This window comes from Theobroma cacao, chromosome 1 (assembly GCF_000208745.1).
Source record: "Theobroma cacao cultivar B97-61/B2 chromosome 1, Criollo_cocoa_genome_V2, whole genome shotgun sequence".
In the NCBI taxonomy this organism is placed as follows: Eukaryota; Viridiplantae; Streptophyta; class Magnoliopsida; order Malvales; family Malvaceae; genus Theobroma; species Theobroma cacao.
Window position 1 is genome coordinate 11,910,136 of NC_030850.1, and position 21,494 is coordinate 11,931,629.

At 29.2% G+C, this 21,494-nt stretch overlaps 1 protein-coding gene across 2 annotated transcripts; it reads left to right on the top strand.

Annotated features, from left to right (window-relative positions):
• Window positions 9-7,572, top strand: LOC18612346. Of its 2 annotated transcripts, none has more exons than XM_007049103.2 (10): window positions 9-310; window positions 1,118-1,271; window positions 1,915-2,089; window positions 2,857-2,972; window positions 3,075-3,134; window positions 4,637-4,787; window positions 5,011-5,077; window positions 6,440-6,511; window positions 6,721-6,786; window positions 7,349-7,572. In XM_007049103.2, exons 1-10 carry the CDS (start codon window positions 119-121, stop codon window positions 7,481-7,483), a joined length of 1,188 nt encoding a protein of 395 aa, XP_007049165.1. In that variant the 5' UTR covers window positions 9-118; the 3' UTR covers window positions 7,484-7,572. The 2 variants fall into 2 exon arrangements, with proteins under 2 accessions (XP_007049165.1, XP_007049163.1); XM_007049101.2 differs by having other exon boundaries at window positions 3,075-3,142; window positions 4,591-4,787; window positions 7,349-7,564.

The window sequence follows — 21,494 nt, forward strand, 5'->3', positions numbered from 1 at the left end:
TCCTTTATGCAAAAAAAACGCGCCTTCCTTGTCGCCGGAACTGAACTTTATACATTCTCTTTCAATTAGTTATATTCCACTGTAAGGAAGCGTTAGGATTTTTTTTTTTTAATGTGTGATGATGGCGGCTTCAGCGAATATGAACGGTGGGGATCATACGGTGGAACTGATCGTGCGTGGCGCCTCAGAATCAGCGGCTGATGGTGGCTCAGCAACATCGGCGTCGGAGGAGATAACTCCTCTCTTGACTCAGAGCGAGAGGCCCAAGATCAACATCTTCTCGGTGTCTCGTTCCCGAAGAAAACCTAGGGTAAGTAAAGTAAAGCCTTAGCTCTATTTTTACATTTTTTTTTCTATTGTAAAATTATTAATTGCTCAATCTTTAGTTTGTATTTTAATTTACTTTTTCTTGTTTATTAGAAGCCGATTGGATTAGATATTTGATTGTTTGGCTTGATTATCGAATTATTGTTCTTTTCATTTTTACATGTATATTGAAGATCGAAGGACTTTGTTTGGCCACTTTTGGTTGTTGAACTTCTTATGCCCCCCTGAAGGAAACAGAGTAGCAAAATCAATACCCAAAAAGAATCCAAAAAAGTGAAACACAAATATTAAAAGTTGCAACCAAACACAGCATTAACTTTTTCTCTTTGCTATTTAATTTTTGTAGAAAGAAATGGAGAATGGTGCCTGCAATTAAGTGGCTTTTCTTAACTCAGATTTGATTGGCAAAATATGAACAATTTCATATAGATTTGAAGCAATGGAAAATTAAATGTAGAAGTAGAAATCATAGTGACATTAAACGGCAAGGCTCATCAAATTAGATTCTGTTTGGTTAGTGCTTTTGCTATTTGCTTTTCACTACTAATTTTTTTGTTTTTTTTTTCTTTTTGCTTTCTATTGATTTTTTGCAAAAAGAACAAAAAGCAAATAGTAAAAGCATCAACCAAACAGAGTCTTTAAGCTTGTCTAGTTGATTGAAATACATAGTTAACCATGTTGCTTATGCTAAACTAACACTAATATTTGCTTACCAAGAATATAAAAGGTAATGTTGAAGTCTTTTAGTTTATGAACTGAATTTAGCTAACGTGGTTTGATGTTTTTGCAGGGGCAAGTGATAAAAGTATCAGAAACTGAGATATCTCCAGTTTCACAGTTTATTTTGTGGGTATGGAATGGTTCCAGTTACTCTGGTCTAATTTGCATGACCTTATCATCTATAACCTACTTTATCATGGAAGTTCTTTCAGATAATTTCACTGGTTAGTAAGTTTCTGCTCCTCTATGGTGGAAGCCAAGTTACAAGGAATATCATATGTGTTGCTTCATATGTAAATTAGTCCCTTTTCTCTTATAAATTATCTTTTGCTCCTCCCCATGAAAGTTCTAATGAAATGACATTTTGAACATAACCCTAGTTAGTCTCAATAGTCTGGGATATAATAAGCCAAGTACTCATAACTTCTAAATAGCATAAATTAAGTCTTAAACTTTAATTACCTAGAAGAAACTTCTAAATCTAAATCGAATTAAGATATAGATAAGTCGTAAACATCAATAAGTCTTTTTGCTATTTTTGCATAGATATATGCAATATTGATGTTATTATTGGTGCTGCACTCTTTTATTTTTAAGTTTTTTATGAATCTAAATCAAATGAAGATATAGATAAGTTGTAAACATCAATAAGTCTTTTTGTTATTGATGCATAGATATGTGCAATATTGATGTTATTATTGGTGCTGCACCTCTTTTATTTTAAGTTTTTTATGCCTTCCCTTTCTTTAGTAGCTTCTGACATCTATTTTTTGATGATTTTAAATTATTTGTGGCACAAGATGGTTTTACATAAAGTTTTCATTGATCTAATTATCCTCTTTTTTTTTTATGGTTTTATGACGGCAGCTCAGTCAATTCCCTTGTTGGAGACTGCATTTGCAAGGTGTACAGTTACCGTGATACTATCATATATATGGTTGAGAAGAAGTGGGCTGCCAATTTTTGGAGCAACACATCCCAGGAATCTTTTAGTTTTAAGAGCCCTAGTGGGATATCTCTCATTATTGAGTTTTATCTATTGGTAAGTTTCACTTAACAGTTTGAGCAAAAAAAAAAAAAATGTTTCACTTAACATGCTTGCTTTTTAGGCTTTTTTAGGGTTTGCTTACGTTGGTGACCCCTTTCCTCCTCTTTTTCTGAATCAGAGAAAAAATAACAAAGGAAGAAAAGAAATATCTGCTCATATTGGACTGCTCCCACTTTATCTGTTTGGATTTTCATACAGCATTTTCATCTTGCTAAAGTTATAAAGCTTCTTTTGCAAGATTATATGGACAATAAAGTTCCTCAAGTCATGCTAGGCGTTGTAGTAACGTATTTTTTTTTTTTGGGGGGGGGGGGGGCACGATGGTTGGTGGTGGTGACTGTAACTGCATATGTGTCTGCCTTCTTATATCAAGTTGTTGAGAGCTCTACATTCTTTGCAATGTACAATGAAGGCTTTATCACTCTTATGGCTGCAGTTCCCATAGTTTTCATATGAACTAATCAAAGCATTGCCTAGATGAAATTGGTAAATTAGATCATCAGGTTGGCATAGGACATAAATTGTTACCAAGGTAAACATAAATTTATCTTTTTGCCAGGATAATGCACTGTTGGTAGTGGCTTAAACAATATGAATACTTTCACCTTTCAGCTCGCAACCTTTTCTTGTTCTAGTCAAATTTCAGTATAATGCTCCACCATTGTTGGAGTGCTCTTTGCTATGGCTTGTAAGCTTTATCCTTGTGACCATAACTAAGATAATCCTGAAGTAATAATTGTTTGGCTCAATTTTGTTTTCAGCATTCAGCGAATACCTTTTTCTCAGGCTATTGTATTAAGCTTTACAACTCCAATAGTGGCTTCAATCATGGCTAGAATTATTTTGCAAGAGACGTTGAAAATTGCAGAAATCGGAGGTCTGCTAATGTTTTTGTACTTTCTGTCTTGACTTATGATATAAATTTGAGCTGCATTACCATAGGAGTGTGATTACTTTATTTATTATTTTTCCTTTCCAGGTCTTGCTTGCAGTTTCGTTGGCATGTTTTTCATTTTTCAGCAGATGCTTACTACACAAGGTACAGAAGTGAGTTAACAGAACCTTCTCTAATGTGCTAAGAAAGAATGCCTTGGATATGTTAAAGGTTTAATGCTAATGCATGATTTTTATGGTCCCCATGCTTATGCTTTCCTGCAATCCCTTCAGTAACATCACTTCTCTTCTCTTTTGTCTCTTTCTGCATGTTTGCTACTTTATTTCTGTGTGTCAGTCTCTAGTTGCTAAATATAATAAAATTGAGAATTTTATCCTTTTGATCAAAAAATTATTTCTCTTATACAAACTGAATGTCCATTTCGTTTCAAGTCCCACATTGAAAATATGTTTTTTATTTAGTTCTTTTTTAAGTTATTAATTTTCTTTTTATAAACAAGTTATTAATTCTTTTATACAGTCTTTAGTTAATTTAATTTAATTTCAGTTTTAAATTTCAAGATTAAGAGTTTAGAGTCCTCGTTCTGGTCTGATATGAAAGGTAGTCTATGCATCTATTAATTATTATAGTTTGAAAACTATTGGAGAGCTGTTAAGGAGTTGAGTTTTGTGGATCATTTAGTTCTTTTTGGTCTTTCCCTTTTTTTGGATATAAAAAAAAGACAAAAAATTACTATTTATAGATTTATTTTCCCTTTTATTATTTTAGATTTGTGTTCTCAATTTAAGTTCATAGCTAGTAGTGATTCTTCTCTTTTTTAACACCAAAAATTCCAAACCTTGAAACCCAAATTCGCAATTTCACTGTTCTCAAGTTACTGTTCAGTTCTACGAAGTTTCAGCCCTTTCTTGCCTTATTCAGAGCCTTAAGTTAAATTCTAGACTTTTCAATGCCAGCCAATTCCATTAACTAACCAAATCATCAGAGCCCTCAAAACTATCTTCTTACTGCTGCCTGAAAATTCCATCTTACCTGCCTTCCCCCCAAACTTCAACTTTTTGTTAGCATAATTACTTTGTAAATGCATTCTGCTCTCTAAACCCTAATACCATCTGTTATAAAGAACCATCATAAACCACAACAAAGCAGTTTGAGGCAATTATTTAAATCCATCCTAAAACATAAATTAATTCTTCCATAGGGGTAACTCAACATTTTCTGATTTTGTTTATGTATTTATTTGCTTTTTTTTCATAAAAATATTGTGATTGCAGAGTTTTTGTTTTCTTTTTTTTTTTGAAAGTTATTGCAGAGTTGATGTTGTTGAGAAGTACAATGCTTTTTTTTTTATTGTTTTTCTATAGAGGTTTAATATTAATACGCACATTTCCTTCTAGTGGCTGGCATAGTGGACATGTGTTTTCTACTTCTCTTTTAATGAATTCTGGCAAAGCTATACCTGTTCAATTCCCTTATGGTAAACTCATGAATGCTTGCATGAGGAATGGGGATGAACAAAATCATGTCCTTCAGTTTTACTCACTCTTCTTGACTTGTGGAATTATTTATATTTTTTCCTGTAACTGTGCATTACTGGTAGCAAACCTATTACTGCGGGACTTTTCACCCTTCCTGGGATGTGGCAGGAGGGCTACTTAAAGCTGAGGAAGCAAGCAATATCAATTTGAGAGGAAGTCAACATATGTATGCAGTCTTGATTGGTTTATTTTCGTCTATATCTGGTGGAATCAGCTACTGTCTTATAAAGGCTGCTGCTAAGGAATCAGATCAACCCGTGTAAGATTTTTTTTTCCTTTTAGAACTAGAACGGAAGCCTTTGAAATTTTCGCCTTCTGCAATTCTTGCTATATTTATATGTTGCTTAACGCTTGCTGTCAAACTTGCTCCTGACTATTTCCGTAATCTTTATTCCAATATTTATGCTCACATCTTTATGATGATATCTACCCTCATTTTATCTGTCATGCTATTGATGCTTGAAGCGAATACTCCTTTCTAGGGTGACAGTTCTTTCATTTGGCATACTGGCCAGCCCTGCTGCAGGAATATGCACATTTGCCTTTGAGGTGAGTGCATAAAATGATCAATTTTTAAATGTTTAGAGAGACATTTTGTACATGTATGTAAATAAAGTTTTGACCAGAGCTGATCTAATGTCATAAAGCACCATTTTCGTATGCATAATTGTTCCATTTATTATTTCCACTTCAATTGATTAAGATATAAACTAAACATTTTGGCTACTGCCTGGTTTTGACTGCCAAATATTGAAGCTGCAGCAATGCATAAATGGACATTTATATTTGCCCTAATCTGCTTCTAGGGGGCAGACATGCTCCAATTTGCAGATTGGCACTTCTAGTGCTTATCTGCCACCAACTTTTGGATTTCACTTTATAACTCTTTGGATTGCATCTTGTAAGCCATGAGTATGGCCTAACCATTACGTTTTTAAAAATGTTGTATATAAAGAAATAGATAACATATGAACTAGAACCTGGCACCCTACTTTGTAGTTGGCAATTCGAATGACCAAACCAAATATGTTGTTTGCTGATGTCATTTGGAGTGACACATTGTGCTGTTCAAGTTATGTTTGACCAACTAATCAATCCTGCTAGACCTTATTATCTCTTATGTTTTATGAGAAGGTATTTCGTGTTGATGGATTATGTTGTTCATTTTACATATTAGTTCACTTAAGGATGATGTATTAGCTAATTAGTTCTTCTTGGTTTTAGTTCATTATCAAATTTGTAAAAGTATTATAATTACATGATTTGTTAAAACCTAAAATTCAACTCTTCATTATATATGATGATCTTAAGAATGAAAACTTTGGAAGGATTATCCATCAAATTATGAATTGTTTTTGGTAGCTATGTACTAACATATGTAGAAGATGGTGTACTTGATGAGGATGCTAAAATGGATGTGAGTATAGAGTGAAGGATAAGTTTAGAAATGAATATATTCTGGGGAAGGTAGGATTGGTAACTATTTAAGACAAAATGAGGGAAATATGTTTAAGGTGGTAAAGGTTTGGCCATGTGAGGCTACAGCCTACAAGTCTTCGACTAAGAAGATGTGACTTACTTAGAATTCCCACATCAAAATAAAGGGAAGACCAAAGAAGACATGGGTGAAAAGTATTGAAAAAAGACCATGCGTCTACTAAGCTTATTGAGGATATGGCCATAAAAATAGCACAATGGCATAATGTGATCCATGTGGTTTTGTTGTTGTTATGTGCTTTGCCAATCAATCACCTTGGATAACTCTCAAGAGTTTTACAATCATTTAGTGCAATTCTGGTTTTAACTTAAAGCATAGAAATCATTATTTTGAATATGGTTTATATTTGTTGCACTTCTTGGTATTCAAGTGGATAGAGCATTTCTTGACAGAAGTCTGCATGAACATTGCAGGAGTTTGTGCTGCCAGGTTTCTATTCTTTATCTCTTATGATTGCACTTGGTATTCTGTCCTTCTTAGCTGAGGTTTGACTCTCAACTATAGTATGGTTTTCCACTTTAACAATCAATAATTACTATTGCACCGACAATATTGTAATAAGTAAAAACTGGAATTTTATCTGACCTATTTTGCTATCACAATAATGATAATAACTAGTGTACTGAAGCATAGTTCTTTATAATTATATGGCAATGCTTTAGTTCTATATATGTCTGAGCATGTTCTGCTACAGGTGCTTTTAGCACGAGGACTTCAGCTTGAGAAAATCAGCAAAGTTGCAAATGTCCAGTTTATTGAGGTACTCTCTCTCTCTCTCTCTCTCTCTCACAGTTGCACTTTTGGGTATTTGTTTTGATGAGGTTGTTGGATCTTGAGCTTGAGTAAGTTCAGGCTGGAGGAAACTCCTTGCAGTAAAAATTGAAGTTGAAGGCACTAATGCTAACAATGCTTTTGGAGTCGTTGGTAGGAGAATATAAAAGACAGGATAGGATATAAGGAGAGAAGAGCCTCAAGGTGAAATCTAATTCCTCTAATTGTTCGGATTGGAGGAATGTAGTAAGAAAAAAAATAAAAGATAATTGCCATCAGGACGAGGATACTTAAATTATTATAAAGAATGTTCTGGAGAAAGGAAAAGGCTTGTGTTTTGACTTTATGAATTGTGAACACATACCATGGGACCAGTAGTAAAGGAGAAATAATTTTACTAGTCTGAAGAAGAAATTCAAATGGTTTGATCTTTGTACAATTTTAGTTAGTCATTGTCCATCTCAGTTGGTGTGAACTAGTTAAACATTGTCTAGTAATTGCTTTGGGTATCCACTAATCAGATTGAATTGGGTTTTTGATTTGTGTTTCAGGCTGCCTTGTCACAGTTATGGGGCATAAGCACATCAAGAGTCGCTCCTTCTTTTGGTCGACTTGTTGGGTGTCTACTTATATTAATCTCAGTGTCGTGTACCATGTTTCTTGGACCCCAAAAAGAGACTGAATGAGAAATATTACAGTCTTTTCTTTACCACCCATAGTTTGTGTTCAACGTGTTTTGCCATAAAATTTTTTAATTGTATTTAGTAGCTATGGGTTTCATCTTGTCGCATTTAAAGCAAAGTAAATCATATCGTATTCAAAAAAATTATCTTTTTTATTTAACTGTATATTGGTTATTATTTGTACAGATAACCTTTTTTTTTAAAAAAAAGAAAGTTAATTCGATGAGGTAAGTAGCTTTCATATTTATAAGTTTTTTAAATCTTTGTAATTGTTTGAAATGAGATTGAAACATTTTATTTGTTTCTTTTGAAGATCTTTGTCATTCAATTCCACCACGTGTATAAGCCATTGAAAAATTAATTCTAACTATTATCTCAGGTTTAGTGATATCTAGAAGATATATTTGAGTTATATATTTATTGTTTTATTTAAAACAAATAAAAAACTGTAATCATGTAAAATCTTAAATTTGTTTTTTTATATTTTCTAGAAAATCAAAATCTAAAATCTGTTAGTAAATTACATAATCTAGTCTCCAAGAAAGATATCATCTTAGAATTTAAACCGGTTGCTATGTACTAAAATGTAAAATCCAATGGGAAAACTACCTTTCGATGAATAGATAGCACAGACTGGCTTACAGAAAAAGAAAGTCGAGTACGTAATTAAAATCACTTTTTAACTTAACTTTCAAAAAAAAATTCACTTTTTAACTTAGAACTGTGAAAATGGGGTCCAAAAAGTGTTGAAAAATGCTTCAATGTTTTCCCGAAGCTTCGTAAATCATGAAGTAGCAAGAAAGTCAAATATCCTTCGTAATGAAATTAAGAATAGAATAAAAAAATTAAAAAAATATATGTAATTATTATATATATATATATATATGAATATTTATTATATTATAATTTAAGAAGTTTAGGTCAAATCAATTAGTATAATAAATCAGATACAAAAAGTGTAATATGATTTGAATTTTAAATTTAATTATGTATATTTAGATTTAGATATAAATTAAATTAAATTAAGATTAAGATTTAATGGATTATTAGTCTATTAATATATCTCTCATTTCATTTGTAAATACATATTCTCGAATAATATTTTTTTTTGTTCTTTTAGTTTATATTTCATAACTTATTATCAATACGATTATCTAATTTNATCTTATTTCATTTGTAAATACATATTCTCGAATAATATTTTTTTTTGTTCTTTTAGTTTATATTTCATAACTTATTATCAATACGATTATCTAATTTTTTAAGTTTTAATATTATTTAGTTTTCGTCATTATCTCAAAGTCAAAATTCCAATTCTTTCAAACTTCAAAAAGATTTTAATGATTAGTTTTTTTTATTTTTGATTTTAACGAATCAAGTAACTAACTTGATACTTCTTTAGTTTTTTCCTTCCTAAAAATTAAATTTAATGTGAATTTGTTATCATGTAGTATGTAATATATTTTATCTCTTAATTTATTAAATTGAAATGTGAATTTACTATCACGTAGTATGTATCATATTTTTCTCTTGATTATTAAATCGGATTGAACATACAAAAATATATAACTATATATAATTTCTTTATTCTGGTATTGAAATATTATTTGCTTAATATATAATTTATTTTTTATTGAATGCTAAATTTTAAGTTAAAACTTTTGGATTTTTATCAATTTAGGGTCAAAAGTTTCAATTGTAACAATAAATGGCTAAATGTTATCAATTTCTTACAATTAAAAGCTAAGGTAAGATATGTCTGGCGCGAGTAGGACACGTGTATGACATAGACGCTAACTTGTCAAGTAAGATACGAAAGGGAAGGTTTGTCAAAAAGTCTTTTCTGTCAAGTCAAAATTGTTCAAATTATGACGTGGCGTAACGTTCTCAGTTTCTTATAATTAAAGGCTAAGATGATAGATGTCGGGCACATGTAAGACACGAGTATGACGTGGATGCTAACTTGTCATATAAGATACGGAAAGATAGTTTTGTTAGAAAGTCTATTTTATCAAGTCAAAACGGTTCAAATTATGACGTGACGTGTTAAAATTTTTTCATCATGGTATATAACAATTACATTTTTCAACATGACATGTAACAACAACAATTTTAAATATAACTTGTAACAAATAAATTTTCAACATAATGTGTAACAATTACATTTTTCAACATAGCATACAACAACTAAATTTTCAACATAATATGTAACAACTAAATTTTCAACATGGCTTCTAATAACTATATTTTCAACATGACATGTAACAATTATTTCCAACATAACGTATAATAACTAAATTTTAGAACATAATGTGTAATATTACATTTTTCAACATGATATTAATAACATTTTTTTCACAAAAAAAAAAAAGAGAATTAAAGCAACATTCAAAAAGAAAGGGACACAAAGAGCACACAATGATTAGATTCTACAATTCAATCAAAAGCTACCTCTAAAAAAACAAGGTTCCCCTTGCCCCAAAAAAAAAAGATTCCCAAATTAATTCTCTCAAAAGCACCCACAATCCATTAACCCCCCAAAAAGAATTTTCAAGGTTTGTCCCTGCTATCAAGTTTTTGTGTATAGGTAGGATCAGAAGTCTCTTGTGTTGGCTATTGTTTAATAATGGACGACTGCCTTCCTTAAGCAATCGTTCTTTTTCCTTTTTGTATGGTTTTTCCTTTGCAAAATCGGTCTTCATGCCAATGGGAGTCTCTAGCAATTTCAACTTGAAACTAATATTAGCATACCGGTTGTGAGGATAATAAAATTTACATTTTAAAAAAAAATTCCCAACATGCCATGTCATCAACTCACGTGATTTTCTGTCGCGTGTGATACACGCTCTATCCACCTGTCAACTTAACCCTTAATTGTAAGGAATCGAAAATGTTTGGCCTTTGATTGTTACAATTGAAACATTTGACCCTTAATTGAAAAAGCGCCCAAATGTTTAGCCTCAATTTTAGCATTTAGCTTTTATTTTTTGAATTTTGACTATGGTTTTGCTCAACATATGTAAATTTATATTTGATACTATGAGATTTTTGCATAAGACATTTTTTAATTGAATATATAAAATTGACTTTGTATTACATCTAACTTTATATGATATCTATTTTGTAACAAATGGAAAATACTATAGTTTGAGTAATCTGAAAATATATTTTTTTTTTTGGATTTCATGTCTTTTTATAGTTAAGCAAAATAATGAGCTACTAATAAAAATCATAATTTGTCTATTCCCTAAAGTGAATGAATGCGACATCATTTAATAATTATGGTAATGGATGTAGAATAGGTCATCATAATTATTGCAATTATAGTGGTTACACTAATCACTATTTTCAGAAGTGGATGGATACCTTTACTTACAAAAAATGAATAGATAATCAAAAGTGAATGGATACTTTTACCCACCAGAAATGAATGGATAACCAAAAGTGGATGAATACATTTACTCACTAGAAGTGGATAGAAACTTTTACCCATAAAAAATGCATAGTAATAAAAAGATATAAGAAAAAGACAAAAATAGATAAAATAAAAAGAATATAGAAAATATCTATCATCGATGTGGTATGAAAGACCATTAGTCTTGTGTGTGTTGTACGTCAAAATATCTTGTTGAACTTTATCAAGCAATACTAAAAGCTAAAAGAAAAAAAAATATCAAAACAAATTTTGTTCAAGATGATTTTAACCATAACCAAGTTGATATAATATATCTAGATGTTGTTTTTTTATTATCCACTCTAGAGGAAGAATTGATCATGTGATTAGTGATTAAAATATACAAAAATAAATTTTTTTAAATAAATTGTTGATTTGTTTTAATATAATTTATCATGAAGATGTTTTTATATATTCTCATTATATTTAAATGATATATTTTTATTATGTATTTTAATAGTAAATTATATATCCAATGTTATCTTATGTTAACTTGCGAGTTTCTTATTATGTATGTATCTTATTTTATTGAAAAAAAATATAAATATTCATATAAATTGTACAACACAGATATTAGAATAACTGTAATTCATGCTATAGTAGACCATAAGTTTACTAATAATTTTAATGTTTGGCATGACAGGTTGAGCCATCTCGGATCAATAATGATGCGAAAAATTATTGAAAAATTAATATGTTCAACTATTGAAAAATCAAAAGATTTTTCAGTTTGATGAATTCTCATGTATTGTTTGCTTTTAAGGCAAAATAATTATAAAGCCATCATCAACTAAACTTGGGATTGAATCTCCTACTTTTTTGAAATGTATTCAAGGTGATATATGTGGATCCACATCTACCATGTGGACCATTTTGATATTTATGATTCTAATTGATGTATCGACTATATAGTCATATGTGTGCTTGTTATTAACTTGCAATTTAGTATTTGAAAGATTACTTGTCTAAATCAATCATTTATGAGCACATTTTCCTGATTATATAATCAAGACTATTTGTCATAACGATATTGGTAAATTTACATCTCAAGCCTTTATTAAATATTGTATATTAGTTGAAATAATTATTGAATAGCATGTTACTTAGTATTGAAAGTGAGCAAAAATACAAGATGTTTAGAATGAGGAAACAAAAACTCTAGAAGTGACTTTTAACATAATTGATAAAATTCTAGAAGAAATTCAGGTACCTGAAATTATTGAAAATGAAGAGATCTAAATAAATTATGTCATTACGAGAAAAAATGAAACAAAATAAAATAAATGTTGGTGATATTTTTTCATATAATGTTGCACTCAATATTATAAAAAAAAATGAGTATCTTGAACCTACATCTATTGAAGAATGTAGGCATAGAAATGATTGGCTAATATGAAAAGATGCAATCAAGGTAGAATTGAATTCAATTGCAAAATGTAAAGTTTTTGGACTTGTAGTCCATACAATAAATAGTGTGAAACTAGTGGGATCTAAATGGATATTTATGCGAAAATAAAATGGAAAAAATGAGATTGTGAGATATAAAGCATGGTTAGTCGCACAAGATTTTACCTAAAAGCCTAATATTGATTATGAGGAGACATATTTTCTTGTGGTGGATGCAATTACATTTCTATATTTAGTTCGTTTAGCAATATATGAGAAGATTGAAATGCGTCTAATCAATATAGCTACAACTCATTTATATGACTCACTTGATATCGATATTTTAAAGAAAATTCTTGAAGGATTTAAGTTGCTTGAAACACGTAGATAATTCTTGAGAAATTTATTCAATCAAATTAAATAAATATGTATACAGATTAAAGCAATTTGGACGCATGTGGTATAATCGTCATAGTGAATATTTGTTAAAAGAATGCTATAAAAATGATCTCATATGCTTATGTATTTTTATTAAAAGATTTGGATATGAATTTGTCATAATTATTGTTTATGTTGATGACCTAAACATTATTGAAACTTTTGAAAAGTTAACAAAAACAGTGTATTACTTAACTAAAAGAATTTGAGATGAAAAATCTTAGAAAAGCAAAGTTTTGTTTGGGTCTTTAAATTAAGCACTTGACAAATAGAATTGTTGTCCATTAATCAAATAATATAAGAGAAGTGCTAAAACGATTCTTTATGGACAAAACATATCTATTGAATTCACCAATAGTTGTAAGGTCACTAGATTTGAAAAGGAACCGTTTTCGACCCCGTGAGAATGATAAAGAACTTCTTGATCCTAAAGTACCATATCTTAGACAATCAGAGCACTAATGTGTCTTGCTAGCAATACACGACCTGATATATCATTTNAAATTAAATATATACTTCAAATCTCCGAGAAATAATGGATATGAGTTTATATTACTTAAATTTATCAAAATCAAATTTAATTGATTATGTTGATGCAGTATATTTATTTGATCCACACAAAGCTCTATCCCAGACAGGTTACTTATTCACATATAGAGGTACAGTTATTTCGTGGCATTTTGTAAAACAAACTATAGTTATTACTTCGTCTAACCATGCAGGAATTTAACAATTCATTAGGCAAGTTGTGAATATGTCTAGTTAAAATCTATTTCTCTAAATATTCGAGAAATGTGTAGCTTGTTAACCAAGAAGAAAATTTCAAAAACATTATATGAGAATAACACCATTTGCATAGCCCAATTAAATGAATGATACATTAAAGGAGATATGACAAAACATATTTCACCAAAGTTCTTCTTCATTCATGATCTCCAAGAAAATAGTGATATTGGTATTCAACAAATTTGTTCAAGTACCAATTTAGCAAATTTTTGAAAAGTTAGTATAAAAGATTAGAATGTGTTGTTTCAAAGATCTTTAATAATGTAGTCATCAAGATGAGTAAAATGCGCATTGTTCTCATTTCTTTTGTCAAGACTTTTTCCATTGGGTTTTTCTTAATAAGATTTTTAATGAGATAGTATTTCAAAAATATATTCTTAAAAAGAATTATGTACTTTTTTTCTTTTACTTTGGTTTTTTCCCATAAGGTTTTTTTCGAATAAGGTTTTAACATGACATATTCTTAATACAATTGAAATTAAGGGAGAGTGTTATAAATATACGTGTAAATGTACATTATGTTATGATCCAAGAAATTCAAATCAAATCAAATAACGCAACAAGCTAGACACACGAAATATAATATGATTTGAACTCTTTGATTTGGATATATATTAAAGTAGATAAAAATAAAAATTTAATGGGTTATTAGCCTATAAATATACTCCTCACTTCATTTTTAAATACACATTCTCAAATAAGATCTTCTTGTTTAATCAATATTTTTCTCTCATAATCGTTCTTTCAGTTTATATTTCATAACAGTAATTTGATTGTTATTGAATTTCTAAAAATGTATATATATTACTAATAATATGAAAAAATGGGGAAATATATTTTAAATTAAGTTTTTGTAGAGTTAAAGAATATAAAAGTTTTGCAAGAAAAGGAAACATAATAAATATTGATATCTTATTAAAAAGTCAAATAATTTCAAAAATTTCAATTCATGAGATGGATTTTGAAATGAGAATTTAAACCCTCCAAAATCTCTTATTCAAATTCTCATAGTTTTAACAATTTCAAATTTTAGTTTCCTAAACAAGATAATTCTTTTATTTTAGAATTTCCAAATTTTCTTTACAAATGAAATCTTTTTTTGAAATCATTCATCCAACCGTATCTGCAGAGTATATATGGTAATTGGTTTTGTTAATCTCCATACGGTTCCTATTTGAATTAAGGGAAATGTAAAAATATTTAACAATTCAATTATCTAATTAATAACAAAAAATAAATACTTACGAAGCCTAAAATCAAATGTAAATAGTAATATTGTACAATTATCTACCAAAACAACATTCATTACAGTCTTAAATAACATCTTCACACTTTAATTGTCATCTACATGTGCACTCATATAAAATTAATTGTTGTGTTTCACACTTTAATGTATTTGGGTAGTAGCGAGTATTTACTTTAATACACACGTGCTTCCAAATCCAAGAAAGAAGTGAAATTATTCCTTAAGCTTGGAATAAATGTTGCATTATTCTAGGTCTAGCCTTACCAACAACATCAAATTAAAATAATATTATAGAAGTTAGTCCTCAAACGTACAATTAATCACGTAAATGTCCCCACCACTTTGCCTATAATACTTGGGCATTATGGTAAATTGAAGAATACAGAACCATTGTTTGGAGGCCCACTTAAGTTATTCCAAATTCCATATTAATTAAATATTTTAGAGGTTTTTTTTCTTAAAGCAATAGCGTTCAATTTTTTTTATTATTTATATTAATGGAGTTGGACCACTTATTCATTAATGGCACGTTTGGTTCGCGAAATAGATAAGAATGGAGTAGAATTACTATTCTGTGATAATAGAATAGTTATTTTGTGAGAATAGAATAAAGTAGGAATACAAAAGCCATTGTTTGGAGGCCTACTTAAGTTATTCCAAATTCCATATTAATTAAATATTTTAGAGGTTTTTTTTCTTAAAGCAATAGCGTTTGATTTTTTTTTATTTATTTATATTAANTTGCATATTTTTACCAAAGAAATTCATATCCTTTACTTGCGTAATTCTTTATATTATATGTATCGGTAACTTATTTATAACATTTATAGCACGTTTTGTTCGCGGAATATACAGAAATAAAATAGAATAGTTATTCTGTGGGAATAGAATAGAGTAGGAATAGAATAGAATAGTTATTACTTTGTTTGGTACAGTGAATGGAATAGAGCAGGAATTGCTATTATGATTTATTGTAGTGTTTGGTTGGTAAAAATAAGATTGTAATAAGGAAGGAATAGGTGATAAAAAGACATAAATAACTTTGACCATATTAACATTTATTTTCATAAAAAATAAAATTATCCTTATTATAATTTAAATACATATTTATGCCAAAAGACAATTATCCATCATAATTATATTTTACCTCAATTGCTAAAAATAATTATAATTTAATAACATATTTTTATAAATGGATAATTATTCTAAAATATAATTTAATTATATTATATTTTTTCCATCATACTCAAATAAATTTTGTGTATAAATGTTTATTTTTAGTAAATTCTTCACATGTTTTGAATCATTTTCAAAATATTCCATAGACAAAATATTGGAGAGTAAATATTTGCAAAAAAAAAATGAAAAAACAAATAGAAGTAGAAAATCATGTTTTTTATATATTAAATAGAAAATCATATCTTTGAAATTAGAAAGATGGTCTTAAATTTCTTCCTAACAAAAAATGTAAATTATGTCCTTTGATATATTAAATAAAAATTCATATTACCTTAAAAAAATATCATTTCTTTAAACCAAGCATATGGTGCTGAGGAAACATAAATGCGAAATAGAAAAATAACGTGTCTTTCAATTTAGATAAGCATTCCATCTTTGAGAAGAAAATGATAATTTACAAGCATAATTAGTGCATATTAGCATGGAAAACAATAAATAATAAAATAGCCTTGTCATACTATAAATGCCCTTTACATGAAAATATTATTACATATAATCAAAAGCCAAGGTCTAGTTTACAAAAATACACTAACCTTGAAAGTAATGGATGAATATTCATCCTATTACACTAACTTACAACATGCATAAAACCATTAAAGTAGCTAGGGCTGAAGATGTGGATATTGTTTTCTACCATACACCAAACATTTAATTATAAAAAATTAATTATAATGCTAAAAAAATAAAAGATCAAGAGATATATCCAATAATATATTAAAACTTGTCAAACTTTATTCACATGATAACAAGTACAATATAAACAACAATTAACAACAACAATTGACAAAACATTAAGACACTAAGAACAAATTAGAAAAAAGCACAACTTATACTGACAAAGGAAAAAAACAGTAAAACAGTCCTTCAATAACAATATGCCTAACAAATGTCAATCATCATTTTACCTAGATGTTTGCCATTCATTGAACATCTAATTTGCTAATTCTATTCTCAAATTACCCCAAACATCAGTAGGATCAATAGTACTTATAAAATCCTTATCAACTACTGTGTTGGTTTCAATATATTTCCCTAAATCCACTTCAATAGGATCAAAACTAATCTCTCTCTTAATAAAATTATGAAGCAAACAACAAGCTACAATAATCTGATTATATATCTTAATCGGATAAAATTATGGACTTCTAAGGATACCCCACCTCATTTTCAACAACCTAAAACACCTCTCTATAACATTGTGAGCAGCAACATGTTTCATATTAGAAAATTCTTCAAGACTACTTGGTTCATGGCCTTGACGCCATTCATTCAAATGATATCGTTGACCCCTAAAAGGTGTAAGAAAGCCCTCACAATTTGTATAGCCCGCATCAACTAGATAGTAACAACCTATATAAAACAAACTAAATAAATTATTTATTTATTTAACTAGAATAATCATATAGTACATAATTTATTATACCTTCCCATTATCATAAGAAAGCTTACTATGAGGCACTTTAAGTCCATTTCTTCTCTTTTGTGCATCTCGAAGAACTCTACCATCAGCTGCAGACCCTTCCCAACCAAGAAGAACAAGGATAAATTGCATGTCAGGTGTACATACACCTAACATATTTGTTGCAATATCCCCTTTACAAGTGTGATATCCAGGTTTATCTGCTTAACCTTGATGTATGTCCCATCTAAAACACCTAAACAATTCTACAAATCCAATGTAATGAATTACTTATAAGTAAACCTATTAATGTCTTGTATATATATATAGTTACAAAAAGTAATAAGATCAATAATCTACCTTAAACCACTTCCACCGATTGTCTGTTGAGTTTGTTGGAATGGGCTCAAGTTTTTTAAATAAATGTTTTTGCAATTTCAGCACTGCATTTAAAACATTATGAAAGTGTCGACTAATTGTCTCACCTGACCTTTTAAAATTTAAATTAATTACTCGATTCTTAACATGATGAGCAATAATATGTAAGAATATTGCTACGTACTCATCTACAAGCATGTTCTTTGTTGACTTCAACCCTCCAATACTTTCTAACATTTCACATAATTTAGAAAAGGCTTCTTTATTCATCCTAATTTGTGAAATACATGAAATATCATTATCATACACAAGTCGCCTCACATACTCTCAATTTGCAACAAAATCTAATACATAAGATCTTACTTTTGACCTATAAGTACATAAAGTTGACGATGCAGACAATATAGTTAAGAATGAACTAACAGCACGACAAATCTCCATATAAAATTTAAACATAGCTAGTAGCCTTTTTCGTCGTTTAGCATCTCTTCTCAAATACAAACGAACCACGACTGCAAAAAATAAATATTATAATATATTTTATTATGTACAAAAAATATTAAAGCCATATGGTAACAAAAAAAGTAAGTGACATCAAGAGCACATTTCAGCCCCATAAGTAAGCCATATGATAAAATTGTGAAAGGTGGTGCGGCTGGGTTAGAGAGATAGACAGGGAAAAAGAGGAGTGGCTGGTTTTGGTAGTTTAGTGTATAATGTTCTATTTTTAGTAAATTGCAAGGAAAAAGAGGGGTAGGGGGTGTATGTGGAAATTTTTTAATGTGATTAACGATCACCAAGCATAAAAGAATTAGTTGTACCAAACCCACAGCAATAATTTATCCTTATGAATGGAGCTCTACAATTGGGAACAAAAACATGATGATAAACAAAAGAATCAAATTATAATTTTTTATACTACTGTTCTTTTTTCGATGGATGCTTGAAGAACTTTATGCTTTTATTTCACAATAAAAGTAATGTAATTTATTATACCGTGTATTAAAATAAAACATTAGATTTATCATGAAATTTTAATTAGTTAACTCGTTTTTATAAAACTCACATGATAGCTAAAAAGTCATTTACATTGAATGGTAATAGGGAAATAGATTTAATAGTTTCACTTTTTTAATTGCAAAGTCTGAGATTACAAGCTATGGAGTTATCATGAACAGTTTCTAAGAGCTGAAACCAGGTTATGTCAAACAGTACAGGAAGGTTATGAGAGGGAAGACATGGCACATAAGCCCGCTTTCTCTCTGCAACCGAAACACACACGAAATTATATACTTCTATTAATGTCACTAAAAGATTGATTAGTTAACATGAACAGAATGTCCAAAACATAGTTTTGGCATGGTAGCTAGCTTAATATTCTAATAATCTATTAATGGAAGAATTTCACTATTCATAATTGAAATTTGAAAAATTATCTTTCCTTCAAATTGAAATGCCAAAATGTTTTAAGTAAAATATATGAAGTTTAGAGACTTTTTAAGTGAATCTACTTTAAATTTAATGTAAAAAAGCTTCTTTTCTCCTTTTTTGTTAAATTAGAAAAATGTTTTTCATTCCAAGATATATTAAAAATTGAACAACTGACACTAACATAATAAGTATTAGTATGTAGTAATGCTATATAGTATCATAAAGTATGAGAAATCAACCACCAACAATATTGAATGTCCTAAACGATTAAACTAATAATGTGATTAAAAAAAATAAAATCGACAAAATAAATTTTAAACTGAAATTGAAGTAATGCATACTAATACAAAGGAGCAATGAGTAACTTTCAATTAAAACAGTATGATTAATTCAAAAATAAATATGATTAAATCAATCAATTCGGTTGTTTTTAATTATAAATTTTGTTCAATTAACTGAATTAATTAATTTTTATTTAAACCATTTACAAGTTATAACATACATAATAATATAAACATATTATATTGTTATAATATATATTTATATATTAATATCCTAAAATGTTTCTTCCATCGGTTAATTGTTATAATTGAATTAATTGATCAAATTCGATTAATTGACTACAATTTTATCTTCCATTGGTTAGATTAATTCTCAGAACACATCTTCTTAAAGCACAACGAGAAAATGCAGCATCTAAGGACACAGTTGAATGCTTAAGATGGCTAGACTCAAAGAAACACAAGTCAGTTCTTTATATAGGTTTTGGAAGCATGTCCTAGTTTTTAGCTGCTCAGCTTTATGAGATTGCTAAGGGACTTGAAGCTTTTGGACAGGATTTCATTTGGATTGTAAGGAAGGTGAATAACAAAGGCAAAGAGGAGTGGTTGCCAAAAGGATTTGAAGAACAGATGGAAGGGATGGGTTTGATTATAAGGGAATGAACACCTCAAGCGTAAATCACAGCAAACCCAAAATATTTTCACAGCAAACCCTAAATTTGAAAACCAATGTAACAAACAAAGCATATCACAGTACACCCAGATCACAGCAAACCCAAAATATTTTCACAGCAAACCCAAATCACAGCCAGCATAATAAGAGCACCTTTAATAGAAAACAATAGCACAATAAGCAAGTGCCTGGACTATGAAAGAGAGTAACGTAGCTGAAAAGTTAGATGAGAGAGGCGGTGCTACTAGCAAAACCCTAAACCGTGGAAGAGCAGCTAAGAGAAAGAGAGGAAGATGGCCAAAAGAAAGAGGGGAAAAACGGCTTAGAGAAAAAGGGAAAAGAGGAAGAGAGAGACAAAATTATTTTATATAGATTAAGTTGTAATTTTGTAAATCTAATAAGGGTATTTTAGTCATTAAATATTTCAAAGCTATTCCATGATTCACGGAATAGATAAAACCAGAGGGAGAATCGGGAATATTTAAAGCAAGACTTTTAACCCATTTTAAGGAATACAGATTATTGAGGAATTCCTATTCCTCATTCCACTTTTAAACCAAGAGCCTATTTGACCTGATTTTTTCTAACTTAAAAGCTATTATGAAGCTTTTATGAAAAATAATAGCTTTTAAAATTAAGTTAAAGTTGTTTGGTAAATTTCTTTTTATAGGTTTTTTTTATAAGTTATAATTTTGGATAAAATTATCATAAAGGGTATTTCTTTTTTTGATAGGGTAATATTGTAATTGTATTTAACAAATGAGAATATTTTTGAAAAAAAAATAAAATTTTTTCTACATTTTTAAAAGAAGAGAAGAAAAAGCTCCTCATAAGAGCTTTTCGAAAAACTCTTTTTTTTTAATTTTATTCTTTAAAAAAAACTACTTTTTTTAAAGAGTTTTTCAAAATTTATGTTTGGCTTGACTTTTGCTTTTAAGAGGTAGATAGTTGAAAAAAAGTCAGGCCAAACAAGCACCAAATAAGGTTACAAACTATGGTTGGGAATAGAGGGGAATAGCATAGCTATTCCCCATACCAAAGGTGCAGTAACAGTTTTATCATATCTACTACTCTTTAACCAATAGTTTCTTTATTTATTTTTGTCGGAGATTCTTTATTTATTGATAAGAGTTCTATAGTCATTGAATCGTAATTTATAAAATAATGAATAATTTTTTTATCTCATAAATTGTACATTTTTTTTATGGAGAGTTTCAATTAAAAACATCACATCAAATGTGGCATTACAAGGTAAAAATTTAGCTGATTAGGCTTTTCATTATAGGCTTTTGACTACTTAAGC